At 44.9% G+C, this 26,369-nt stretch overlaps 2 protein-coding genes across 3 annotated transcripts in view; one reads left to right on the plus strand and one right to left on the minus strand.

Annotated features, from left to right (window-relative positions):
* Positions 1–3,435: 3,435 nt before the first annotated feature.
* LOC108175951 (olfactory receptor 2T27) overlaps positions 3,436–26,369 on the minus strand; it is a 31,228-nt gene continuing 8,294 nt past the window's right edge. Inside the window, exons 2-3 of one of the 2 annotated variants that reach the window (XM_089334745.1) lie at positions 8,838–8,930; positions 3,436–5,000 (exon numbers count right to left, since the gene is read on the minus strand). In XM_089334745.1, the coding sequence (XP_089190871.1) occupies positions 3,555–4,502 (948 nt within the window). In that variant the 5' untranslated portion in view covers positions 4,503–5,000; positions 8,838–8,930 and the 3' untranslated portion in view covers positions 3,436–3,554. Of the gene's footprint in view, positions 5,001–8,719; positions 8,931–26,369 lie in introns of both variants that reach the window. The other variant, XM_089334744.1, reaches the window with a different exon arrangement.
* Positions 23,596–25,126, plus strand: LOC100352628 (olfactory receptor 2Z1-like). The gene has a single exon (XM_008251345.4). It carries the CDS (start codon positions 23,780–23,782, stop codon positions 24,983–24,985), a length of 1,206 nt encoding a protein of 401 aa, XP_008249567.4. The 5' UTR covers positions 23,596–23,779; the 3' UTR covers positions 24,986–25,126.

Raw genomic sequence — 26,369 nt, forward strand, 5'->3', positions numbered from 1 at the left:
AAGAACAAAGGAAGAAATACGTTCCCAGGGGTCTGACTACTGGGAAAATTTCTTGAATAAGCGATAAAAAATGCAGGCTCTGTGGGACAAGAGGAGAGGAGACAGAGACCCCTATAGCCATGCGGTGCAGCCAGCTGCAGCTGTGAGCTGCCTTCTTACCACGTCAAGGTTGGGAGAAATCGCCGTGCACCCTGATGCTCACATTTTACCTGAGAGGGAATTCCACACGCACCCACCGGCTTTCACTTCAGCCTGGAGAGCTGAGTGGGGTCTCAGCAACTGCCAGGCTTGCAGCGGGGAAGCTGCCCTGCTTCCTTCCCCTCTCCCACTCCCACAAAGCACCATACGTGACAGCGAAAAGTCGCACAGCACCTCCATTCTCCTACCAGCGTCATAGTCAGCATCACAGAAACACGTGGGGCAATGGACAGGTTCCCTGCATCCTGCAACTGTGGGAGCTGTAGGGCATTAGCCCCAGAGCTACGCTAATGCACTCTGTGTAAACTAGGAGGATTCCCCTAAGCTAATGAGAGCTAACACCAGAAGCAGCCCATAAGCAAAATCCACTCCCACCTGGAAGATCTGCATAATGACCCCACTACACCATGCAACATCAGGACTGTAACAACTCATTCTAAATTTCTCGGTGCCATTGGAAATCTACCTGGTGGACATGGGAAAGAACCTACCTGTATTCCACCTCTCTGGGCTCCAGAGTAAAAAGCTCCTGTGTGCCCTGTAGTCACCCTGAAGGACTGGGACAGGGTTCAGTTCACATCCTCTAGTTCTAGGATTAGGACTGTCGGTACTATAAGCCACAGCACCAGTTGGACTAGCAGGAACTAAGGAAGGGTCCATCTGTATCACACAGTCCTAGAGCCACAGCCATTGTGCAACAAGCCCTGGCATCACTCAGGCTTGCCGTAGGACCAAGGGGCACCCATCCTTGTCCCCCTCAGCACCAAGATCAAGGCCCTGGCTATCACATTCACCGGGGAAATTGACATTGAGACCTCTGTGGGCCAAAGATGCACACCCAAGGGAAACTTGTTTATCACAAAGCCACACTAATAGCCCTACAAACTGCCACTGACTACTCCACTGTCACTTACAGGCACAGCTGACATTAAGACAAAAAGAAATCACTCAGAGACTATGCTCCTGGGTTCACCTAAAACAAAAACCAAAGCAACAAGCCAAGTAATGTATTGTATTTCATCTGAACCATAAGCTCTTTTCCACTAAAACCTACTCCTTGAAGAAGGGAGGAATACACCAGATGGACAGGCATCAATAGAGGGACACAGGAGACATGAAGAAGAAGGGTAGCATACTCCTCCATGTCAGATCCTGCACACATCATTATACTTCAGAACACTGGACTGGGTAAAGACTTCAGAACATTGGACTGGGCAAGGATTTTCTGGATCAGACACCAGAGCATAGAAGAGAAAGCAAAAATAGACAAGTAGAATTTCATCATATAAAAGAACTTCAGCACAGCAAAGGAAATAATCAAGAGTGAAGATAATCTATAGAATGGAAAAAATATTTGTAAGCTACATATCTGGCAAAGGGTTAATAACTGATTATGTCAGAAACTCAAACAGCAAAAATAACAAATAATCTAATTAAAAATAGGCCAATTAAAACAACATTTCTCAAAGGCAGATATATACAAATGACCCACAGATATGTGAAAAATGCTCAACATCACTTATTTGACTTGCAAACAAATGCAAATCAAAACCGCAAGGAGAGATCACCTCACTCCAGTTAGGTTAGCAACAAGTATTGTTGGCAAGAACCTGAGGAAAAGGGAACACTTGCACCCTGTTGTGGGAATGTAAGTTAATATGGCCATTGTAGACAACAGCATGGAGGTTGTTCAGAAAACTCAAAGTAGAATTACTGTAAGATCTGCATCTCTACTATTGAGTGTATACCCAATAAAATTTAAATCAATTTGTTGAAAAGATATCTACACTATTGATGACTGAAGCACCATTCACAATAGTCAAGAAACAGAAACAACCTGAATATCCATCAACTGATACACTGCCAAAGAAAATGTGGTTCAGAGCCACAATGGAATACTTCCCAGACATTAAAAATGACATTTTGTCATTTTCAACAAAATAAGTGGAACATGAGGAACTTGAGGTCATTTTGTTAAGTGAAATAAACCAGGAAATAGAAAGACAAGTATCTGAGACCAGCATCATGGCCTAATAGGTAAAGCCACCATCTGCAACACGGGCATCCCATGTGGGCACTGATTTGTAACCCAGCTGTTCCACTTCCCATCAAGCTCTCTGCTAATGGCCTGGAAAAGGTAGAGGAAGATGGCCCCAATGTTTGGGTTCCTTCCATCAACATGGAAGACCTAGATGAAGCTCCTGTTTCCTGGCTTCAGCTGGTCCAGCATTAGCTGCTGCAACCAACTAGGAACCAAACTAGCAGATGGAAGATCTGTGTGTGTGCGTCTGTGTGTGTGTGTCCCTCTAACTTTGACTTTCAAAAAATAAATAAATCCTGAAAACAGAAAAAGAAATACAAGTTCACACAATCTCAACCATGTGGATTCTTACAAAAAAAGGTGATCTCATAGAAGTTAAAAGTATCATGGTGGTTATCAGAGACTGGAGAGGAAAAGGAAGAGAGAGGGATGGGGAAAGGCTGATTAGCAGGTACAAAGTGACAGACAAACAGGAATAAGAAGTTCTGGGATTCTATTTCATCCTATTGCGCTGTAGGGTAACTATAGATAGCTAATTTACTCTATAAGAAAAACTAAAGGATAGAATTTTTTAATGTTTTCACCATGAAGATATACTAGCTGTTTGACTAGATAGATATATTTACCTTGACTGGGCACATGTATCAAAATATCACACAGTACCTCATAAATATGTACAAATTTTATATGTCTATTAAATTTTTTAAACTTTTATTTAATAAATATAAATTTCCAAAGTACAGCTTTTAGATTACAGTGGCTCCCCCACCCATAATTTCCCTCCCACCTGCAACCCTCCCATCTCCTGCTCCCTCTCCCATTCCATTCACATCAAGATTCATTTTCAATTATCTTTTTATACAGAAGATCGATTTAGTATATTTTAAGTAAAGAGTTCAACAGTTTGCACCCACACAGAAACACAAAGTATAAAGTACTGTTTGAGTACTAGTTATAGCATTAATTCACATTGTACAACACATTAAGGACAGAGATCCTACATAGGGAGTAAGTGCACAGTGACTCCTGTGTTTGACTTAACAATTGACACTCTTGTGTATGGCATCAGTGATCACCCTAGGCTCTTGTCATGGGTTACCAAGGCTGTGGAAGCCTTTTGAGTTTGCCCACTCTGATCAAAAATTTTTAAATACAAATTTCCATTAAAAACTTTTTAACATTGTCGATGGAATTAAACCATGTGATTTTTTTCACAGGGAATGGAGCAGAGCTCCTCATGCCAGAAAATAGGATTGTGGATGCTCCTGGAGTTTTGCCTATTGGTCCTCCATGTAGTTGTTTATCTTCTTGGCACTTATGTCTTCTGTTCAGAGATCAAATGTTTCCCCACAACTCTCTGAAAAGCCCCTACCACATCCTTGTTCCTCAGGCTGTAGATAAGGGGGTTTAGCATGGGTGTGAGGACAGTGCAAAATACAGATACAGCCTGCTCCTGCTCAGGGGTGTGGGATGAACCCGGTGTCATATACATGAAAACACATGGTCCTAAGTAAAGACTCACCACCAGAAGATGGGAGGAGCACGTAGCCAAGGCCTTGTTCCTACCTTGGGGGGATTTCATACGAAGGACACTGAGGAAAATGAGGGTGTAAGAAGACATAATGAGTCCAAAGGGGATAACTAGAAATGCAATGCCCATCACAAAGACCACCAGTTCATAGGTGGAAGTGTCTGCACATGAGATCTTCATGATCCCTGGCATCTCACAGTAGAAATGGTGGATCTCTCTGGAGCCACACATTGGCAGACTCATAGTGTAAGAAGTATGAGCTGTGGAAGCTAGAACGCCCCCTATCCAGGACACCACAGCCATTTGTAAACAGACTGCATGGTTCATAATGACTGCATATCTCAGGGGCTTACAGACAGCTACATAACGGTCATAGGCCATGAAAGTCAACAAGATGCACTCAGCACCCCCAAGAGTAAAGAAGAAAAATAACTGGGTTCCACAAGCAAGACGTGTGATGTTCTTCCTTCCAGAGAAAAAGTTTATTGCCATCTTTGGAACAGTGGTGCTAATGAGGGCCTGGTCTACAACAGAAAGCTGGCTGAGGAGAAAGTACATTGGGGTATGGAGCTTCAGGTCCATCCATATCAGGAGGAGCAGGATGAGGTTCCCAGCGAATGAAGCCAGGTAAACCAAGATGATAATGTGGATGAGGACACTGACATATTTCATTTGGGGGAAGAGTCCCAAGAGAATAAAATCTGCCATTAATGTCTCATTTCCGTTCTCCATTGCCTTGACTGGTCTGATTGAGGTAACAAAAAGAAGATGAGAAGAAAAGTCAAGTGGAATTGTATAAAAATTTTCCAAACGTTTCTATCAGTCAGCAGTCACTAAATTAATCTGATGTAACAACAACCCCTTGAATCTGAGTGACTTTTGAAAATAGACACTAATTTTCTTGCTCCCACATCTGTGGGTCAAATGGAACATTTTGTTTTAGGCTGCAAGACAAGTACATGTGTAATTCAGACATCTTTCACTCTGGGATCAGTAGGTACCTGGGGCTTGTTCTTTGCCTTTTTATTTATTTGAAAGAGTTACACAGAGTTAGGAAAGGCAGAAAGAGAGGTCCTCCATCCACTGGTTCACTCCCCAACTGGCCGCAATGGCTGGAGCTGTGTCGATCCAACGCCAGGAACCAGGAGCCTCTTCTGGGTCTCCCACGTGGGTGCAGGGGCACAAAGATTTGGGCCATCTTCCACTGCTTTCCCAGGCCACAGCAGAGAGCTGGATTGGAAGAAGAGCAGCTGGGATTAGAACCAGTGCCCATGTGGGATGCTGGCGCTTCAGGCCAGGGCGTTAACCTGCTGCACCACAGAGCTGGTCCCTGTTTTTTACTTTTAAAGAAATTATTAATATGTATTTGAGAGGGAGGGAGGAAGGGAGAGAGGTAGAGACTGAGAACAGAGACAGAGAGAGAAAGTCATTTGCTGATTCACTTCCCAAATGCCTGCAATGGCCAGGGCTGGTACCAGGCTGGAGTCAGGAGCTATGAACTCAATCCATGTCTCCCACATGCATGGCAGGGACCAACTACATGGGCCATCAGCACTGCCTCCCATGGTCTGCACTCGCCCGAAGGTAGAATCAAAGGAGCTGGAACTAGGAATTGAATCCAGTTACTCAATATGAGACTCGAGAGCTTTAACAAGCATCTTAATCACTAGGCCAAAAGCCCACCTCTGGGACTTGCTATCCTCAGGGAGGCCAGAAGAAACACAAAAAGGAGCAAGTAGAGTCATGTGATTCCTGTGATGATCTGAGCTCAGCGTGACCTATCACTGTCATCCACATTCCAACATGGTAGGGAAGTAAACTCCATTCACAGTCAAACACGAGACTGGGCAAATAAGGAGGGACTGAAGACAGCCAACAGGATCCTATTCACCAATCTTCTCAACGCTTATATATTTCATTCTGAATTTTCAGATATTTCATGGTTTAAATCATCAGTCCTCTACTTAATGTGGTCTGTTAAGCCCCAACAATGGAGATTCATGGGTTTCTTGTGACTACAAATAAAACTACAACCAATTGTTTGAGATCACAGGTAGCCCTTGGATATGCCACTGGCTAGACCTGCACTAGGTAAATTCATGAATTCTTTTCACATATGGACTTCTCCCTATGGGCTGATTTAAGTCTACGCATGCAGGAACCATAGATGAATGTGCAATAAATTACAATAAAATAAATCCATGATCCCTGTCCTTTGATGGAAACTCGAGAGCATGACACATCAGCCAGTGATTTTCCTGAGTAGCCAATGTTGTGCATTTCTTTGGAAATAGTCATAAAAAATGATAAATCATATGAGAAAAAATCATGAACAACCACTGAATCAGCTTCTATGAACTGCAAATGAGAAATTAGACTGTGCCTGTATTCCAGTTGGAGAATATCTATTGCCCCCAGCCTCCAAAATCACAGAAACAGAAATAAAAGTCTCCTGTGCCAAGCAATTTTGAGCAACAGGGACAGAAATAAGCCTGGCTTATCATTCTCATGATGACCACATCACTAATTATTTAGATGAGAGGAGGCCTTAAGAAAACACATAAACCCATAACAAACCTGGGGGGGGGGGTCATGAAACACACCTGAGGGACAGAGAAGCCTTGCCCGTGTCTTACATCTGGGAGAATGGCACTTGTAAGTTCCATTATCACTTAGACTGTGAGTGGTTTCTCTCTGAGAAACCTGGGGCATTGGAAGCTTCAGCTCATTTGCACCAATGTCATTTCAGGGATATTTTCTTCCAGATAAGGGTGAATAATGCTCCACAGTAATCACTTCAGCTACAGTGCCTTTCCAGATATTGTTAATTTCAGTGAGAAAATGGATAATTCTCCAACAGCAGGCACTCAACTAAGCTGCTAAGGGCCAGATATGACAGTGCTCCTATGCTCACACGTTACATCTAGCCAGCTCATCTTAATGTGTACCCTGACTCCGTGTGAAGAGGCCCTGCGCGCTTCCTTTCCCTCACTCTCCCACTGCTCCTCCAGCCTCACAACTTTTGGTTTTCTTTATTCTGCCAATCCATAAAAACACATGAGTTTGGAACTCATGCGCCACATTATAGTGGAATATCCAGAAGAAAAAATAAAACTTCTAGTGGATGCATCTGGGTACTATGAACCCTTGGGTCATCAGAACCACATGAATGAGCACCAAGATTTTCCCACAGTCCTGTGTGTGATCATGGGGCTCCCTAGAGCTGATCTGAGGGGAGATGCAGCACTTCACTGCTGACCCCTTTCTCAGCCACGGAATAGGGGGTGCGGGGGGCTGGTCTCGGTGTCCTCCCTGGTGTCTACTCAGCGCCTGCAGGACGCCTCCCCAGCACAGCCTCAAGCTCTCTGCTCCTTGGCTTCAGGACCCACAGGAGGCCGTCATCGCCCTAGAGAGGGAATGGAGGGGTAACTCCCTCAAGGATTGCATCTGTTTTCAGATGTTGATGTGGGAAGGCCATAGACATCCTTTATGGAGGATGCTTTCAAAATTGCAAAGGAAACTAATTTTGGTCTTAAAAACTCACCGGTTTTAGAATCACAGATTTTTTTGGTGGATGAGCATTTGCAGTGACTAAATGAGGTACTGGACTCAGTATCAACACAGTCTGCGCCTGGACCCTCACACAGCCTCACTGCCCCTGTAATAGGTACCCATGACCGTCTCCTCCTTCATCTCTTTTCCCATCCCTTGCTTGGGAGAAACTTCATTGTCTTATTCTTGTGTTTAATCTCAGTACTAAGACTGAGTGTCCAGCACCCAAGACTATGCAGCACAGAAAGGGAAACAGAAAGGGGGGGGCAAGAGGGAGTGAAGGAGCAACAAGGAGCCCCCCACCCCTGGGACCCAGGTCCTGCAGGGAATCCCAAGGGTGCCATCTCATTTGCTCACTAGGGTACATGATAAGTGAGGTGCTACATTTGCCTTTATACTCATCAAACCTAGAGGGTAAACTGTGGGGTAAGAATATCCCTGGTTCTCTCAGAGCATCCCCATCGGGGGCCTCCCAGCTTGGTGGGTGACCTGGTGAGCCTGCCCAGGGTGGACACCTGACCAGGTCTGCTTCATCTTCCCGGGAGACTGATCTCCATCAGACTTGGATAGTATAGCTTCAGTTCTTCCAGTTCTCTTTAACCAGATGATTCCAGCATTACACCATTTTTCACTAAAATCTAAACATTAGAGAATAACTAATTTGTTACATTTAAGGTATATTTTGGGGGACTGGTGTAGTAGCACAGAAGGTTAAGATGTCACTTACAATGCCAGCATCCCATATCAAAGAGCTGATTCAAGTCCTGGCTGTTCCACTTCCAATTCAGCTCCCTGCTAATGTGCCTGGGAAGGCAGCTGAAGACGGCCAAAGTACTTGGGCTCCTGCTACCCATGTGGGACACCCAGATAGAGTTCCAGGTTTTTGGCTTCAGTCTGGCAGAGCTTCAACTGTTGTGGCCATTTAGGGAATGAACTAGCAGATGGAAGATCTCTCCACCTCTCTGTCACTCTGCCTTTGAAATAAATAAATCTTTTCTAAAAGATATATTTCTGAACAAAAGTTAATCTGTAAGATAGGTCGTACTTGAAACAGCAATGGGTAACACATACATGCTAAGTAGAGGTCACAGTTCTAAGTACCTTGCACTTAGTAATTACCCTCATGGGCAGTTTGCTATGTCATATTTTACAGATAAGGGACCCCAGCAGAGAGGTTTGCTCACTTGTCCAAGATGAAATGGGTAAAAAGTACAGAATCTGGATTTGAACCTAGACAGGCTGATTCAGAGTCCATGTGCCATCTCTTACCTGTGGGTGATGACTGAGCATCTTATCCCCTCCCATCCAGACTTCTCCTCTGCCCTCCAGCTCCCACACCCCTTCACACACACAAACCTACTGACACCCACACTCAGAATCCTGCTCCCATCTCTCACCTTGATGAGAACCAAGTCAGGAAACAAGCATCTCAGACGGTGGGCAGGTGGAGAACAGTGTCACCCGGTGGCCTGTCCTCTGTCAACACCAGTGCCTGTCTCCCAGTCCAAGCCTTACCCAGGTAACTCTTCTCTGCCCTGCTTCCATGCAGACCCAGCAATCCCTTCTGGCTCTCAGTGTCTGGGATCCCCCACGTGTAGGTTTCAGGTCCTGTGGAAATGAAACTCTCATAAATTGCTGAAGGATTCAAATTTACACACTTTGAAAGAACTGACCTGGAAGTGAGCTTCCCTTCACTCCTGGCAAGAACCAGATGACTGATCCCAACTAAACCTCAAGTTTATGAAGCTGTTCCAGCCAGTCACTATCAACCTTGGAAACTGACCTCCCCAAAGGGAATCAGGCACATTCTTCACAGAAAATCACCCCAGACGCCTGAGTTGATATTTACAAAGAAAACACTGTGGGGATACATGCATGTCCCCTTGCTGGGGAGCTATGGCAATGCAGGAAATGAGAAACAAATGTGAGCTTGTGCATCAGTAAAGGAACTGCCTGATGAAATGAAACACTGCTGTTATGTAATCACTTCTGGGGGCTCCAATCACCTTTGCCCATTAGGAATTCTACCCCCAGGCATTAATTAACTTTTCTCTTGAGAGTTGCTTGAATTTCTTCCAGATTCAGGAGGAACTGCCTAACCAAGTGGGAGGGACTTGGAGGGTACAGATCAGATATGTGGGTGCTGCATCCAAGGCCACAGAGGTCAGGAATGCTCAGGCAGGGCACAGGGTGCTTCTGAGCTGCGAGACCTGGCACAACCTCTGATGTCTCCCTTTAAGGAGAGACACAAGGCCCCTACCCACGCACTCCACTGATGTCTTCCCAGAGAAAACATACAGACCTAGAGTGTGCAGTAGGGGGTGAGAGAGCCAGTGTAGGTGACTGCAGCAGGTGAGACTTGCAGCGTTGTGAGGTCTCCTTGCCCGGCCTCTCTCACCACTAGGGTGGTGGACTCCAGGACAGCAGCTGAGTCCTCAGAGGCAGAGGGAACCTCACTCCCAGGAACTGTGTTTGTGTTCTTTGATCTGTCTGGAGACTCCCTGAGGACCCAGTCCTGGAACTCCCTCAGCAAGGGCAGCTTTGGTGGAGGGCATTTGTCAGCAACATTCAAAGGCAAATGCACCACCTGCTGTCATCAGAAACAAGGACCTGTCAGCTGGGGCAAACAACAGACAGGGCAGGCAGAGGGAGGGAGAGGCTTTCAGGAATAAGGATGTGAAACAATCGAAGGCACCCTGAGAAATTTATTTGAAAACTGCTTTCCCAGGCCACAGCAGAGAGCTGGATTGGAAATGGAGCAGCTGGGACTCGAACCGGTGCCCATTTGGGATGCCCACACCATAGGAGGCAGCTTTACTTATGACTCCACAGCGCCGCCCCCGTGTTCATATTATTAAAATGTCTAAACTACCTAAAATGATTTACAAATTCAGTGAAATTTCTTCAAAATAAAACTCCAATACCATTTTTCATAGAAATAGGAAAAACAATCCTAAAAAATCATGTGGAATCACAAAATATCCCAAACAGTCAAGGCAATCATGGGCAAAACTGGAGGCATCACATTAGCTGATTTCAACCCATATTACAAAGCCATTGTAATTAAAACAGACTCATCAACAAATGGAAGAGACTAAGGACCCAGAAATAAACCTACACACGTATGAATCATTGTCCACAAAGATGGCAAGAACACATACTGTGGAAATGACAATCTCTTCAGTGAATTGTTTGGAGAAAACTGAATATGCAAATGTAGAAAAATTGCTAGCTATATATAACACTTATCAAATACATTCATATATATGCATATATATATATATGAAAATCAGCCCCAATGGATTAAAGACTTAAATCTAAGACCAAAAACTACAAAACTACCAAAGGAAAACACAGGGAAAAAACTATACTCCATTGTTTGGATAATGATTTTTTTTTAGGTTTGACCCCTAAGGGGCAGGTACTAAAAACAAAAAAAGATCAATGAGATCACATCTAACTAACAAGCTTCAACATGATAAAGGAAACAATACAGTGAAGAATGACTTGTGGATTGGGAGAAAACATTTATAAGCCATAACATGATAAGGTATTAATATTCAAAACATATAAGGAACTCAAGTCAATAGCAAGAAAATAAACAACCTGATTCCAAAAAAAAAAAAAAATGGCTACAAAACCTGATAGACATTTCAAAAAACACACAAATGGCCACAAAAATGCTCATCAGGGAAATGCGAATTAAGACCATAATGATATATCACTTCACACAAGTTAGAATGGCTATTATCCAAAAAACGAAAGCTAACACGCGTTGGTAATGGTGAGAAGCAAAAGGAACCCTTTCACCATGTTGGGAGAAATGTGAGTTACTAGAGCCATAATGCAAAATGGTACCATTTCCTCAAAAACACTAAAAATAGGAATTACCATATGACCAGGAAATCCTACTACCAGGTATTTATCCAAAAATCTGAAATCAGTATGTCAGACAAGTCTGCACTTCCATGTTAACCAAAGTACTGTTCACAATAGCCATAGTTATGGAATATATCAATATTACATTATATAATAAGTGAATGGATAAAAATGTATAATATACTGAATAAAATACTATTCAGCCTTTTTAAAGATTCATTTTGAAAGTCAGATTTATAGAGAGAAAGGAAGACACAGAGAAAGGAATCTTCTATCCACTGGTTCATTCCCCAGATGGCTGCCAGGCCAAAGCCAGGAGCCTGGAGCTTCTTCCAGGTTTCCCATGTGGGTAACAGGAGCCCAAACACTTGGTTCATCTCCCATTGATTTACCAGGCCACCAGCAGGGCACTGGATCAGAAGCTGAGCAGCCAGGACATGAACCAGCACCCATATAGGACACCGACACCACAGCTGGAGGTTTTACTGGCTCTGCCACAACACTGGCCACTATTCAGCTTTTAAAAAGAAAGAAATTTTGTCATTTGAAACTACATTGTTAGAATCAGAGAACAGTATGCCAAATGAAATAAGCCAGACACAGATAATATGACAAATATTGCAAGTTCTCACTTAAATGTGGAATCTAAATGGTTGCCATCAGAGGCAAGAAGAATAATAGGGTTTTTCCTTTAGACATGTTGACAGTGTGGTGAACACAGTAAACAATAATGTATTGAACAAAATCACTGGAAATAAATTTCAAATGTTCTCATCACAAAATGTGATCAGTATATTTCAGGTGATGGATAAGCTTCTTTGTTTGATTTAATTACTCTGTTTCCTTTTTTCTTTTCTTTTCTTTTCTTTTTTTTTTTTTTTTTTTTTTTTTTTTTTGACAGGCAGAGTTAGACAGAGAAACAGATAGAAAGGTCATCCTTCTGTTGGTTCACCCTCCAAATGGCTGCTATGGCCAGTGTGCTGCGCCAAACCGAAGCCAGGAGCCAGGTGCTTCCTCCTGGTCTCCCAGGTGGGTGCAGGGCCCAAGCACTTGGGCCATCCTCCACTGCCTTCCCAGGCCACAGCAGAGAGCTGGACTAGAAGAGGAGCAACCAGGACAGAACCGGCACCCCAACCGGGACTAGAACCCGGAGTGCCAGCGCCGTGGGCGGAGGATTAGCCTAGTGAGTTGTGGTGCCAGCCTGATTTAATTATTCTACATTGTACTCATAAATTACATTATCAGGGCCTGGTGCTATGGCATAGATAAAGCCGCCGCCTGCAGTGCTGGCATCCCATGTGGGTGCCAGTTCGAGTCCCACCTGCTCCACTTCCAATCCAGCTCTCTGCTGTGGCCTGGGAAAGCAGTGGAAGATGACCCAAGTCCTGGGCCCCTGCACCCATGTGGGAGACCTGGAAGAAGCTCCTGGCTCCTGGCTTTGGATTGGTGCAGCTCTGGCTGTTGTGGCCATCTGGGGAGTGAGTCAGTGGATGGAACACCTTCTCTCTGTCTGTCTTTCTCTGCCTCTGTCTCTCTGTAGCTCTGCTTTTCAAATAAATAAATAAATTTTTAAAATATATGAGCACTTCTGCCTGATTTCTCAGGGTGCCATGGAGAGTTTCACATCCTTATTCCTGAAAGCCTCTCCCTCCCTCAGCCTGCCCTGTCTGTTGTTTGCCCCAGCTGACAGGTCCTTGTTTCTGATGACAGCAGGTGGTGCATTTGCCTTTGAATGTTGTTGACAAATGTCCTCCACCAAAGCTGCCTCTCCTTCTCTCTCTGTGTAACTCTGACTTTCAAATAAATAAATAAATCTTTCATTTAAAAAATAAATTACAGCATCATTATGTACCCTATAAATACACATGACTGTAATTTGCCAATTTATAATTTCAATTTTTTCTATAAAGTTACAAAACAAGAAATTTATATATGCCCAATGCAAAAAACATTTTTGAAGGGTTGTTAAAAGACTCAGTAGAGAGAAAAGTGACACAAAGATGCACATGTTCTCTAGGCAGCCATGAGACACACCCCTCTACTGGAGGAGGAATGAGACTCTCCCAAAGCAAAATGGTGCAACTGTGGGGGTCAAAGTATAGAATAATTGTGTGTTTTTCTTTAAAAAGATTCCCTACATGGAAGTGTGAGCATGTAGTAAGTTCTCTAATTGTACAAATACCCAGGAGAGCCTTGCAATTCCGCACCGTGGTCCCCAGGTCCCTGATGATGGTGGGTCCCAGAGGCCATCCAACAGTGTGGTTATCAGCTGTAGCTGATTACCTGAATTTCACCATCTGCACAGGGACCCTTCCTGTTGCTCAAGCCTCCCACAAGTTGTGGCTCTGGCAAGGTGACCAGGAAAGAAGTGCCAAGGTCAGGCAATACTAAGGTCACCCCGTGACTTCTCCAAAGAGCACAGACTGAGAACAGCTTCACAATCTACAGGACATGGCTGGGCGATTGGTCCATCTCCTTCCTCCATCCATCAGAGACAACACAGAGAGACAGCATCCTGAGCTCTCAGTAGACACCACCTGCACCACCCAGAGGAAGGTGCTTCACCTTCTGGGGTTCAGTGCTCCCCACCATAACTCAAAGTCTGGAGAATGATGTCAGACAGATAAAAGTGATTATCTCTGCTGTATCCAGTGCAGGGGAGTATGGAAACCAGCTTCAAGATCCCAACAATTCCTTAGGGATGAGCTGTAGCATATTTTTAAGAAGTATTACAGTGATAATAGAAATAAGAAGTAAAAGGAATACCACCCCAAAATTCAAATTTTCTTCCATTTCTTTTCTACATGTATAAAAGCATCATTTTTACTGGTTTAATCATTATGTAGCTTTTTTCTTTTTTAAGATTCATTCATTCATTGAAAAGCAGTTACAGAGAGGCAGAGAGAGAGAAAAGTCCTCGATTTGCCGATTCACTCCCTAAACAGCTACAACAATTGGAGCTGGGCTGATCCAAAGCCAGAGCCAGGAGCTTCCCTGGGTCTCCCACATGGGTTCAGGGGCCCAAGCACGTGAGCCACACTCCTCTGCCCTCCCAGGCACCAGCAGGGAGCTGGATCAGAAGTACAGTGTCTGAGACTCAAACCAGCTCCCATATGGGATACGGGCACCAGTGGCAGCCCTACCAGAAGCTACACCACAGAACCAACCCCAGTCATTATGTAGCTTTATATTCTGCTTTGGCGTTTTATCACTGACAGAAGATATCCTCCATGAAGCTACATATTTTACGTATGCCTACATAATTCTCAGGGGATTAATAATGCTCCGTGAAGTGGACTTAACAAAATGCATTTATATGTTTCTCTGTAACTGGACATTTTTTTCTAATTTCTTACTGATAAAATGTCAGCTACATGAAGATATGGGCGTATACATCTTTACTCTCTTTATTAATAATTACTTTAACTTTTTTCTTTTTTAAATTTTATTTAAGGTAAACACATTTCATGAATTCCATATATGCAGATTTAGGAACATAGTGATACTCCCACCCTACCCTCCTGCCCCCCCCATGCTCCCACCCTTCTTCCTCCTCCCTCTCCTATTCCCGCTCCTAATTTTCACAAAGATCTATTTCATTTCACTTCATACTCATAAGGTTAACCCTACACTAAGTAAAAAGTTCAACAAATATTCTGAAGAAAAAAACACTGTTCCTCAACAGTAGAGACAAGGGCTGTAAACAACCATCAGGTCTCAAAATGTCAATTTCACTCCAATACATTACATTTTAGCTACTTACTCTATTAGTTACCACAGATAAGGGAAAACATATGGTATCTGTCTTTTTGGGACTGGCTTATTTCACTAAGTATAATGGTTTCCAGGTGCATCCATTTTGTTGCAAAAGACAGGATTTCATTTTCTATTTTACAGCTGAGTAGTATTCCATAGTGTGTGTGTGTGTGTGTGTGTTTGTGTGTATACACACCATAATTTCTACATCCAGTCATCAGTTGATGGACATCTGGGTTGATTCTGTATCTTACAATTGCTTTCACTTAAATACCCAGAAATAATTAATTTAATTTACACAGTTACAAAGATTGATGTGCACACAAAATTTTGGTATGCACAACCTGTAGTTTGATCTTCTAAAAAAAAACACATTTGGGAGGGTTTCTTCTGTAGGCTTCTTTGAAAGACCCTGACTTTTGACCCACTCAGCTCTCCAACAATCTACCCAACTGAAAGGCTGATGGGTCTGACCCCTCCAGCACTTACACTAACCAGCCAACATGGGAAGGCAGTAACTGCTGTTGGAAACACCCAACTCTTCCCCAGTGGTTTGAGTAAATGGTTTCACTTATGGAGGCAGTGGTAGACAAGTTATTTTCTGATTTGTTTTGGGAAATATTTATCCACAAATATTTACGATATTCTAGAGTCGCGTATTTGAAATCACATTCTTAAAATCTGAGGCTTTGGGGAATGGCTTTCTTTGGTTTAACTCTTGACTCTGCCCTCACTAATCATGTAGCTCAGAAAATAGATTAAACTTCCTGGCCTCTCTATGGCCCCCACAGGTAATAATCTAGATTTCATGAGGTTAATGTGAGACTGTAAGACTCCTGCCTCAATGATTGACACAAGTGAGTGTACAACAAATAGCAGCTATGATTAGTATTATTATTTACTGGAGAGACAGGCAGACAGACAAACCTCCCTAAAGGACTGTAGTTAGAGAAAATAATACAAAACAATAACATTGATAACAAACACAGAGCATCAAGCACAAAAGCAGCAACAAGGTTCTCCCTGACTTTAGCAGGAAACCACCTTACACATATGTTCAGGTGCCCTATTCAGTGGGACTGAATGTGATCCCCGCACCAATCTCTTGGGCACAGGGCATATATGAAGCCCAGTCACATGCATCTCCCCAAAAGTCAGTTCTTTGAATCTGTGATTAGGCAGTGATGGTAGAGGTGGCTGACAGCTGCAGACAGAAGAACCAGTGAGGGTGGCAAGGAAGGAATTTAAGGGAATAGAAAAAAAGTGGACCAAGGAGAACATCGATGTCATGGCCTTGCCTTTAAACATAAAGTGAGGTCCAGGCATTTGGCACAGTGGTTAAGACACCACTTGGGACACAGCAACCCATATCAGAGTACCTGGTCTCAAGTCCCAGTTCTGCTTCCAATTCCAGTTTCCTGCTAATGTGCACCCTAGGAGGCAACAGATGATGTCTCAAATACTTGGAAATTTGCTACCCATGAGAGAAACCCAGATGGAGTTTGCCACACCTAGCTTTGCCAGGCCCAGCCCCATCTGTTGTGGGCATTTGGGCCATGACCAGTGGATGGAAGATCAATCAATCTCTCCCCCCTCCCCTTCAAATAAAATGAAAAATAATACAACTGAAAAATGAATATAAAGTACTTCAGCCATGAACCTAAATTTGACACCTGGGTAAGATGAGAGCTTTTTAAAAAGAAAGTCATATTATTCCTTTTCCCTCTCTAAATCCCTGGTGGCTCCTTGGAAACAGATGTAGCAGATGTTGACTAGGTTTCTGATAGGACAATACATTAGGGTCAGGAGACCACAGAAGGCAGCCCTGGCCAGGTCCACGTTTGGACAGGAAGAGAGTGTCTTTCTTCCTGGGTTTTGCTTGCACACTTCCTGGGACTATTTAGGCACCTGGAACCCAGGGTTCAACAAGAATCTCTCAACAATGATGTTTAAAGAGAAACATGGTGGTTGTTACTGGATCCCATATGTTCCAAAGGAGGATGGCCCATATGCAGCTTCAGGCTCTAGGAATCAGAAGTTCAACACTGCCATCAGAACACAATGATCAATAAATACAGGTTGAGTGAATAAAAGTATCAACAAATAAAAATTCTACAGCGACAGAACAAGCTTAAATGTGGTTTTAAAAAATGAATACACTTGGCAGATGTGGGAAAGAATTGTCACCCAGATCATCTTGGTATACAAGGCTTGGGAGTAGGGAGGGTTTGCCCATATGATGCACGGCTGCTTTGAGAATGACAGAGCAATTGAGAACGAGGCACTGGGTATGGGCCACATTTTGTCATCTCTTTTGTACTCTTCAAACACAGGGTACCATTTATTGTTCATAAAATAACCATGCATCTGATTTTGAGAAAAAGGCCAAGGTCATATTTTTTCACTGAATTAATGTGTTGACTTGATCTAAAATGTCAATTTACTAGGTCTGTGTATACATGCCACCAAAGTCATGTTGTGGGCATCCATGCATGCTGACATAGCTGGCATTCCCAAGTGTAAGTCTGGCACAGGTGTAACACACACTGGCCACTCAGCAGACCATGAGGCCATGGAGTTTGTGGTGACCCAGATCTGGGCTCATTCTCAGAGCCACCATTTGCTGAAATCATGATCTTGACCATTAAGCTCGTTAACTGTCCAAATTTTTGTGTCTTCATGTACAAAGTAATGAACAATTACTTCTTGCATAATATTACTTACACATCTAACACAAAATGGAAAATAAATACTTGCTTGCTTCCCATTCTGACTCACTTCCAATTAAGAAATAAAACAACAGGACCAAAACAAAACTAGAACTGAAACCAGTTTTAGTAGATGCCACAAAAGAAGGGGAGAGGGCAGGAGACAGGCCCTTCCCATCTAATTGGCAGGTGGCTTGCAGTTTCCCCCAGACGCCAAGATGCCATGTGTGCTGATGAAGCTGTTTATATGCACCAAGCCCATCCCAAAGAACCTGGCGTATATAATGGCTTGGAACAATAGCCTGGGGGCCCTGGCACCCCAAAGGCATGGCACACAGCTGGGGCACTGTTTCCAGTGGAGCCCCAGCTTCTCCAGAAACCACAGACTTTGCCTCAGATCTTGACACTGGTTCCTATCTAGAAGTCACTAAAATCTATGCTGTGCCTCCTTTCTGAAGTTATGTAACTACCTGCACAGAAAACCCTAGGAAACACTTGGGAACCTGGGAGAGAGAATGAGTGGCTTTCAGTTTTGAAAAACTCATCCAGAAGAACAGCAGGGCCCCAGGTGTCTGCCCAGGTGAGGACCCCCCACCCACAATTGTAAAGATTCTCAAAGGACGAACAGCCATTGCCTTCCTCCATGTCCTACATTAGAGACAGTCCTCTGTGCCAGAGCCCCTTCTCCCTGTAAGCATCGCCCTCACGCTCATTAACCACAGGGCCTCTGCTCCAGAACTAAGCTGGGGGTCGGGAGACAAGGACTGGGCTGTGGTCCACTTCTTCTTGGTGCTGTGTGTGCAGTTCCTTTAGATGTTTCCTTTTAGGTTTTACCTGAGCAGCATCTGGAATTATGTAGCATGGAGCTAAATGAAGCTAATTGTAATCTTTAAAATAATTATTTGAACTAGACTGCCACTTAGTGGCCAGTCCCTCACCAATTTTGCAGATGTGAGATATCAGAGCAGTTGAAATGGGGTCAAACAAGTACTGGCATGGGGTCAGAAGGAGCTTGAACTCACGCCTCTGCAACCTCTGAATGCTGGCTTTCTGTTCATCTGTAAAAGTCACACCTGGCACAGTCCCAGCACACAGTAGGCTGGCTAGTGGATGTATTAGAGCCGTCTGTGTGTCCAGAGACTGCAGAGCTGAGAAATCCCAATGCCAGCTTAAATTATGGAACAAAAAGATGCCTACCTCCCCTCTCCCAGCCCTGTTTCACAGATGACATGACTTACAGGTCAGTCATCCTTATTGTCAACCTGGCACTGAGTTCTGATTTTGGCCGTGGTTGTAGACACCAAGCAAGTCAGCAGAACTGTGGAAATTGCACCCACAAACCAGGTGTTTGCCTGCCAATAGCAAGTGACAACAGGGCAGCTACTGCTATCCTAGAGAGACTGAGTTTCCATGCATAGGAGCCCAGTGCCATGTGTGCAACCAAGTGAAAGGAAGGCCAATCTTCTCACAGTCCCAGATATTCTTCAGAGAGTTGGCTGCTTGTGCCAAGTTGCTTAGTTGCTTTACGGAACACCTCACCATGTCTGAATGCATCCTCAAACTCCAAGCTCAGGTTGTTTTGTTTATATGAATGATGTAAGTTTTTGTGCCTTCCAAAGAATCTCCTTTGACTCACTAAAGGAGCTCCAGTCTTTCCTTTTCATCTAGAGTTAGCAAAGGTTTCCTTCAATGAACCCCATGCAGCCTTACTCAGCTGCCACAACATGCATTTCTCAGCAGACTGTTGCACACACAACAGAAATACCCTTGGCAAACACCAGCTTGGGGGAGACAAAATTCACTCAAGGAAACAAGAGCAGGTCAAAAGCTGGCTTTCTCAGCTATGGTACTGTGCATCTTTGGGCTGGTTAATTTTGCTGTGTGCCTATTCCGTGCATTGCAGGGTGTTAACAACATCCTGCCCTCTTCTCATTCAGTGCCATTATCAACCCCCATGACCTCACTGTGACAACCAAAATTGTCTTCTGACCCTCACAAGTGTTCCCTGGGGCAAACCCATCCTCACTAAGAACCTCTGGGCTACAGTCCTGGTCCCCACAACTGCTCTCAATCATTTCACCTGGAGGGCTTGTGCTCTCCACCTCCTGAGCCACACCCAGAGTTCCAGAATTGCTGGCCCAAGGTAGAGCCTAAGGTGCCTAGGGGGTGCGTCTGGTTGGCACGGCTGTTGTTCCTGTGTTCCTGTGTCATTGTGATCCCTAAGTCAGCCGTTCCCAGATTAGCTGCAGGTTAGAATCACCCGGAAATCTTTCAACTCTTCCAAACAGTGAAGAGTAGGCTTTGCTATTATTATTATTTTGAGCTCCCCAGATCATTGGAATGGACAGGTCTGGACACCTCTGCTCTAGACACCTTTACCTCGTCTGTGATGTGAAGATTTGGGACTAAGGGACATGAGGTCCCAGCACATGCATCCTCTAGGGCTCAACAGCAGGGCTAATCGTGAGCACTCCTCAGGACCAGGTACTCCTACTGTCCTCACGTAGGGAAAGGGGGCAAACACAATTACAAATAGGAACACTAAACAGGCTGTAGCTCCCCTAAAAGCGGTACCATGAGAAGAGGCAGCCCTAGGAGGAAAGTGGGAAGATTCTGGAGGTGCTCTGTGTAGGAGACAAATGTCACAGTTTCCATGTGAACTTCCCCAGGGACCTCACCAGGCTTCTGAGCCCCAGCCTGGAGAACAAGAAGGACACAAAAGAAAGAAAAACACCAACAAGAGACAGAGATTCCTGATGGAGGCTGTGGATCAGGTCAATGTGAGGTGAGTACACAGTGGGAGGTACAAGAGATGGGCAGTCACTCAACCCCTGCCCTGTGCCCTGTGCTTGCAGCCCCAAAACTGACCACCATGGGAAGTCACGGAAAGGCAATTCCATAGCTTCTCTTCTGTCGAACTCCCAGCAGTTAGAGTCTCTGGCCATCTAAAAGGTGACTTTTTTTTTTTAGGTTATCACTGCCTTTCCCATAGAGATATATCCTCAGTTGAAAAATTAAGTTTGTGCTTTACGAAAATCAGCCAAACTGTAGGGACATAAAATATAATTGAATCATAACAGGAAAGCCAGAGGGTAAAAAGGAAAGTCTGGTGCTGGATATAACTCCCCACCCAGAATCGATCATTTGTGTCCAGGACTTCTTCCTTTTCCTTCATTCTAGAGCACTTCAGTGCCAACTATTGCCATTTCTGATCTGTGCATGCTGAAAGACACTGGGGTAGAAACACATATTCTCTTCCTCTGAAAGACAGTGAGAAAGAAAGCGAACCCACCTAAATATGATTCAGAGACACCCCATGCACACATATGTACACACAAAATGTACATGTAAACTCACACATACATACCTGCACAGGCACACATCCTACATTCATTGCAATCCTGAGAAACTGCCATGAGAGGAAAACTCAACAGTGCCAAGACAACTGAGGAAACATTTCTGAGATCATGCACCAAGGCACCGCCCTGCAGAGCGGGTGTTGGGTGCAGATGGCCAAGGCAGAGGGCAGCGACAGAGGTGGTGATGTTCCTTCTGGTAAGCGTGTTTCTTTTGCCTGCTCACCACACACACTTACAGTCAGTCCTCCAGCAATGGCTGAGGCCACTGTGTACCACATTGTATGCAGAAGGTCACAGAAAGCAGGAAACAGTCCCTTGCTGCAAGAAATCTGCAGTCTACATGGAGAGATTCCATGTGCAGCAGAGGAACCCACCCAATCACAACAAACACTCCCCTCTCCTAAAAGATCTCTAGGAGGGAGAGGCTAGGGGACTTTTGCATGGAGGTATACGTGTGGATTGTGTGATTATTGTGCAACACACATTTGCTTAAATGAGGAAAGGAAGAGTTCTGATGTTTATTGTACACCTGTTACAGGAAAGGCACAGCATCACCATTCTCACTCAATACTCAGGATAACCCTGAGAAGTGGACACGAGGATCTCTTTTATAGGGCCAGGCAGAAGCTGGGGTTATAGTGGTAACAGTACTGATACTACTAGCAGTTCTTCCCAAATGGCACATGGCTCCCCCCAAGCACTCCACATGCATTAACCACTTGGCGCATCCAACACCCCTAACAATTTTCAAGATAGAGAACCTGAGGCTGAGGGGCCTGTCCAACCAAATAGTTTGGAAATGGTGGAGCTGGGGCTTCTACCCCAGCAGCCAGGCTCCAGAGAGTAGGTGCTGAATCTTAGTGCTTTAAGTTGGGTAAAGCCAGCAAAGAACATTCGGCGAAATAAAGGTCAAAATATTACAGACATCAAACAGGTGGCTCAGAGGAGAGGGGGAGAAGGAAATGAAATGATGGGGAAGGTGACAAATAGGATGCAGAGGTTCCCCACCAAGGGTGACTGTGGCCTGATGGGGACATTGGGGGATGTCTGGAGACCATTTTGGTTGTCATAGCCAGAGGGTTTCTATTAGCATCTAGAAAGTAAGGCCGTCGGATGCTGCTGAATACCTTGCAAGGTGCAGGACTGTGCATGAAACCACCCACTGCAAAATGCCAATTGTGCCAGAACAGTCAGAGGACTTTGGATCTTGCCTAGAAAGTCAGTGTTTGTTGATCCAAAAATAATTAAATGGAAGCGTTTTCTGCACAAGGCCCACACTCCTCAATAATAAAATCGTGGTGGGGGAAGGTGTTGGACACAAAATCCACTGGTTCTGAGTCATCTGAGACACCAAGCAAGACATGCGCCTACAAGGAGCCCAAACCAGAATGATGCAAGGACATTCTTTTTGGGAAAATATTTTAAAATGAACCTGGGATTTTGCCTTCATTCAGATATGGTGAGGGCAGCAACTCGGAAGACAATGCCATGGAGATGGTTTGTCAGTCAGGGCCCCTAAGAGGAAGCAGCATGGCATGCCACACAGGCTGCATGGGAAAGCAGGAGGGGCAGTCAGGAGGCAGAAGAGTGGAGACGCGGCAGGCAAAAGCCTGTTCTGTGGTTTTCACAGTAAGGAAGGGAGGAGTGAGGACAGTGTGACGATGTTGGCAGATTCTAGGCTATATGGGGTGACTGAGGGCAGGGGTAGTGTCTCAGATGGCAGGAACCTAATAAAACAAGGCCTAGAAATGATAAACATTCGAGGAGAGGAAAATACTAGCTACCTTTATTCGAACGTTGCACACTGATACATGTATAGATTTATACTATGCCTCTTTAACATGTAAAAATATCACGGTCATTTCAAGAAAGTTTAAGTTAAAACACAGGGGGAAAGGAGGCAGGAAGGTGCGGTTGGTATGGGATCCATCAGATTGCACATGCAAGGCACACTTTCAGAGGGCAAGTTTCTGCACCTGAGCACAGAAGTGCAAGGCTGAGACTCCAGAGAACCAAGGCAACAAGAGGAAAGTGCACAGCACGAGTCTTCCAGCTGGTAAAATTCACCTGCTGGCCCGACACAATGGTTCCAACTATTTTTCTAAGATGTATTGTATCCATTATAAAGGCAAAGTGAAGTGACAGAGAGAGGGAAAGACAGAGAACGAGACATTCTATATTCTGGTTCACTCCCTAAATGGCCACAATAACTGGGACTGGGTTAAGCAGAAGCTAGGAGCCCAGGATTCTATCCCGTCTCCTGTGTAGGAGTCAGGGACCCAAGTAATTGGGTCACCTTCCATTGCTTTCCCAGGCACCTCGGCATGGAGCTGGATCAGAAATGGGGTAGCCAACACTCAAAGCAATGCTCAGATGTGGGATGTCAGCATTGCAGCATCAGCTTAATCTGCTGTGCCACAGCACCAGTCTCCAGATTCCATCTATTTGTGAGAGAAATCTACCACCTAGACCCTCACATAAATAAGACTTTCAACAAAATAATCTGCATGTTTGTGGGTGTAGTTTTCCAATTAGGCATAAGAACAAGGGTTTTAATTTTTATTTGTGCATTCACTTGCTTATTTAAGTACCAGAAATATCACTGCATATTTTACAAAACTCAGAGCACTATAATATGCTGTTATTTCTCTAGCTTTTGGAAGTGGAAATTTAGGTCACTGGTTTTCACTGTCTCCTCTTTCTAGCCCACACATGAAGTTATAAATTTCCCTCTGAGCACTGCTCTGCTGCAATCATGTTTTCATGTAATTTTTCATTACAAAATAATGTCGACCCCACAGAAATGCACAAGAGCATCTCAGAGGACTTCTGCTGCTCTTGTCAGCCTCCCCAGCCATTGACCCTCTGCATCTTCATCCATCACCCCTCCCTGTCTCTGAGTGACTATTTTTCTGCCCTTTGTGAGCCGGTTCACTTTCCTCCCCACAGTGAGGATTGGCAGGAAGTGGGCAGACAGCCCTGGAACTACTCCTCTGCCTCTGGCTTTGTCCTGACCAGCCTTTTTAACAACAGTCAGATGCACCTGTTCCTCTTCGGCATGGTAGTGTTGATCTACCTCCTCACCATGGCCGGCAACACCTCCATGGTCCTCCGGATCTGGGCCGATTCCCGGCTCCACACGCCCATGTACTTCCTTCTCAGCCAGCTGTCCTTCTTGGACATCTTCTTTACTTCAGTCACTGTCCCCAAGATGATAGTGGGCTTCCTCTTTGGTTGGACGAGCATCTCGTTTGAGGGCTGTGGGGCACAAATGTTTTTCTTCATGTTCCTGGGAGCTGCAGAGTGCCTCCTGCTGGCCCTCATGGCCTATGACCGCTATGTGGCCATTTGCAACCCTCTGCGCTACCCAGTGCTCATGAACCACCAGGTCTGTCTGCTCATGGTTGTGGCCTCCTGGCTTGGAGGGTCCCTCAATGCCTCTATCCAGACCTCTATGACCCTGCAATTTCCCTACTGCGGCTCACGGAAAATTGCCCACTTCTTTTGTGAAGTGCCCTCACTGCTGATGTTGGCCTGTGCAGACACCGAGGCTTACAAGCAGGTGCTCTTCGTGACCGGGGTGGTAGTGCTCCTGGTGCCCATTACATTCATCACCATCTCCTATGCCCTCATCCTGGCAGCTGTGCTCCGAATGCACTCTATAGAGGGGCGTCAGAAGGCCCTGGCCACCTGCTCCTCCCACTTAACAGCTGTCAACCTCTTCTATGGGCCCCTTGTCTACACCTACATGCTGCCTGCACGCTACCACTCACCTGGCCAGGATAATGTAGTGTCTGTCTTCTATACTGTTCTCACGCCCATGCTCAACCCTGTCATCTACAGCCTCAGGAACAAGGAAGTGATGGGGGCAATGAAGAAAGTGCTAGCAAAGGGCAGGGTTAGAACCAGGGAACAGGGAGGGCTGCCACTGTGCTGCAGCATACCAGCGGCCATTTGCTAGGTCAGTATCCCACAGGTGCAACAGTGCAAGCCCTGACTTCTCTACTTTCAAACCAGCTCCCTACTAACGCACCTGGGGAGGCCCCTGCCCCCATGCAGGAGACCCCATGGAGCTTCAAGCCCTGGCTTTGACCATGAACCAGTGGATAGAAGATCTCTCGCTTCTTCTTCCCTCTCCTCCTCTCCCTCCCTGCCACTCTCCTCTTTGCCTTTCAAATAAAAACATTAAATTAAATTAAAAATCAAAAAACCAGGAGAGAGGCTGGAAACAAACACTTCAGTCCTCAGTTCAGTCACATGCACGAGTACAGAGACAGAAGATCCTCCGTGACTCCAGAATCCTGTTCTAGGATTTCCGACCTGAACAAGAAGCCAAGCCCCAAGTCCACGTGCAGAGAAGTAAAAGCGGTAGCCCTGCCTCCCTTCAGTCACCATCCTGCTCCTTCCTCAGAGTTATCCCAAAGACCTGAATCCACCCTTACTCCTCTCCATCAAGAAACTCCAGTTGAGTTCAGCTTCAGCCCTCCCTTGAGCACTGCAGTGTAGCTCATAATTTTGGTACAATGGATGCACAACAGCTTCCCTTCTCAACACAGTAAAATCCAAAGGGCCCTAAAAGCCCTTTATCCCTGATCACTTCCCCAATCTTCTTTCCTAGCACCCTCTCCTTCTTCACTCTCCTCCAGTCATGCCATGAATGAGCTACTGTTGCTCAACATTCCTAAACACATTGCAATTTCAGGGTCCTTCAACACAGAGACACTAGGCCTGGGGGCTTTCTCCTTCACTTCATTTAGGAACCACTCAAGTGTGACCATATGGATTACTCTGTCCAAGAAGGCATTCCAGCCCCATCCGACCAGTTTCCCCCAATCCCATTTATAGATTTATCATTTATTTTCTCCATTATAATGCTCTGTTCAGGAGGGCCAAGGCATTGCTTTGTAAATGCTGTATTCTGGGCTCTGAGAAGCATGGCTGGGACATGAAGTCTAACTAATAAACACTTGTTCAATGAAGAGATGATTTCAAAGAATATTTTCTTAAATAATCCTAACAGTACCAGTTATATTTTTAGCTTATCCTTCTTGAAAATCTTCTCTCGTTGGCAGTGACACCATGTTCCTGGTTTTCCTCTTACCACTGGTCTACTTTTTCCTACTAAGTGATGAAGGTCTTCCCATTTCTCTGCTAGACACTTCTCTTCTCAGCCCACACTCTCTCTGGTCTATCCCATTCAAGTTCATGGCTTCACTTCACTTCTGACACCAAAGTCAGTCATGCAGAGAGACCAGCCAGATGTCTCCTCCAAACTTCTCACCACGTGCCCGACTCCACATCAGTGTGCCTACTGGATGTCTCAAAAGCATTTCAAATCCATCATG

The sequence above is a fragment of the Oryctolagus cuniculus genome, chromosome 6 (genome assembly GCF_051225735.1).
Source record: "Oryctolagus cuniculus isolate XC-2025 breed Fujian yellow rabbit chromosome 6, ASM5122573v1, whole genome shotgun sequence".
NCBI classification, from domain to species: Eukaryota; Metazoa; Chordata; class Mammalia; order Lagomorpha; family Leporidae; genus Oryctolagus; species Oryctolagus cuniculus.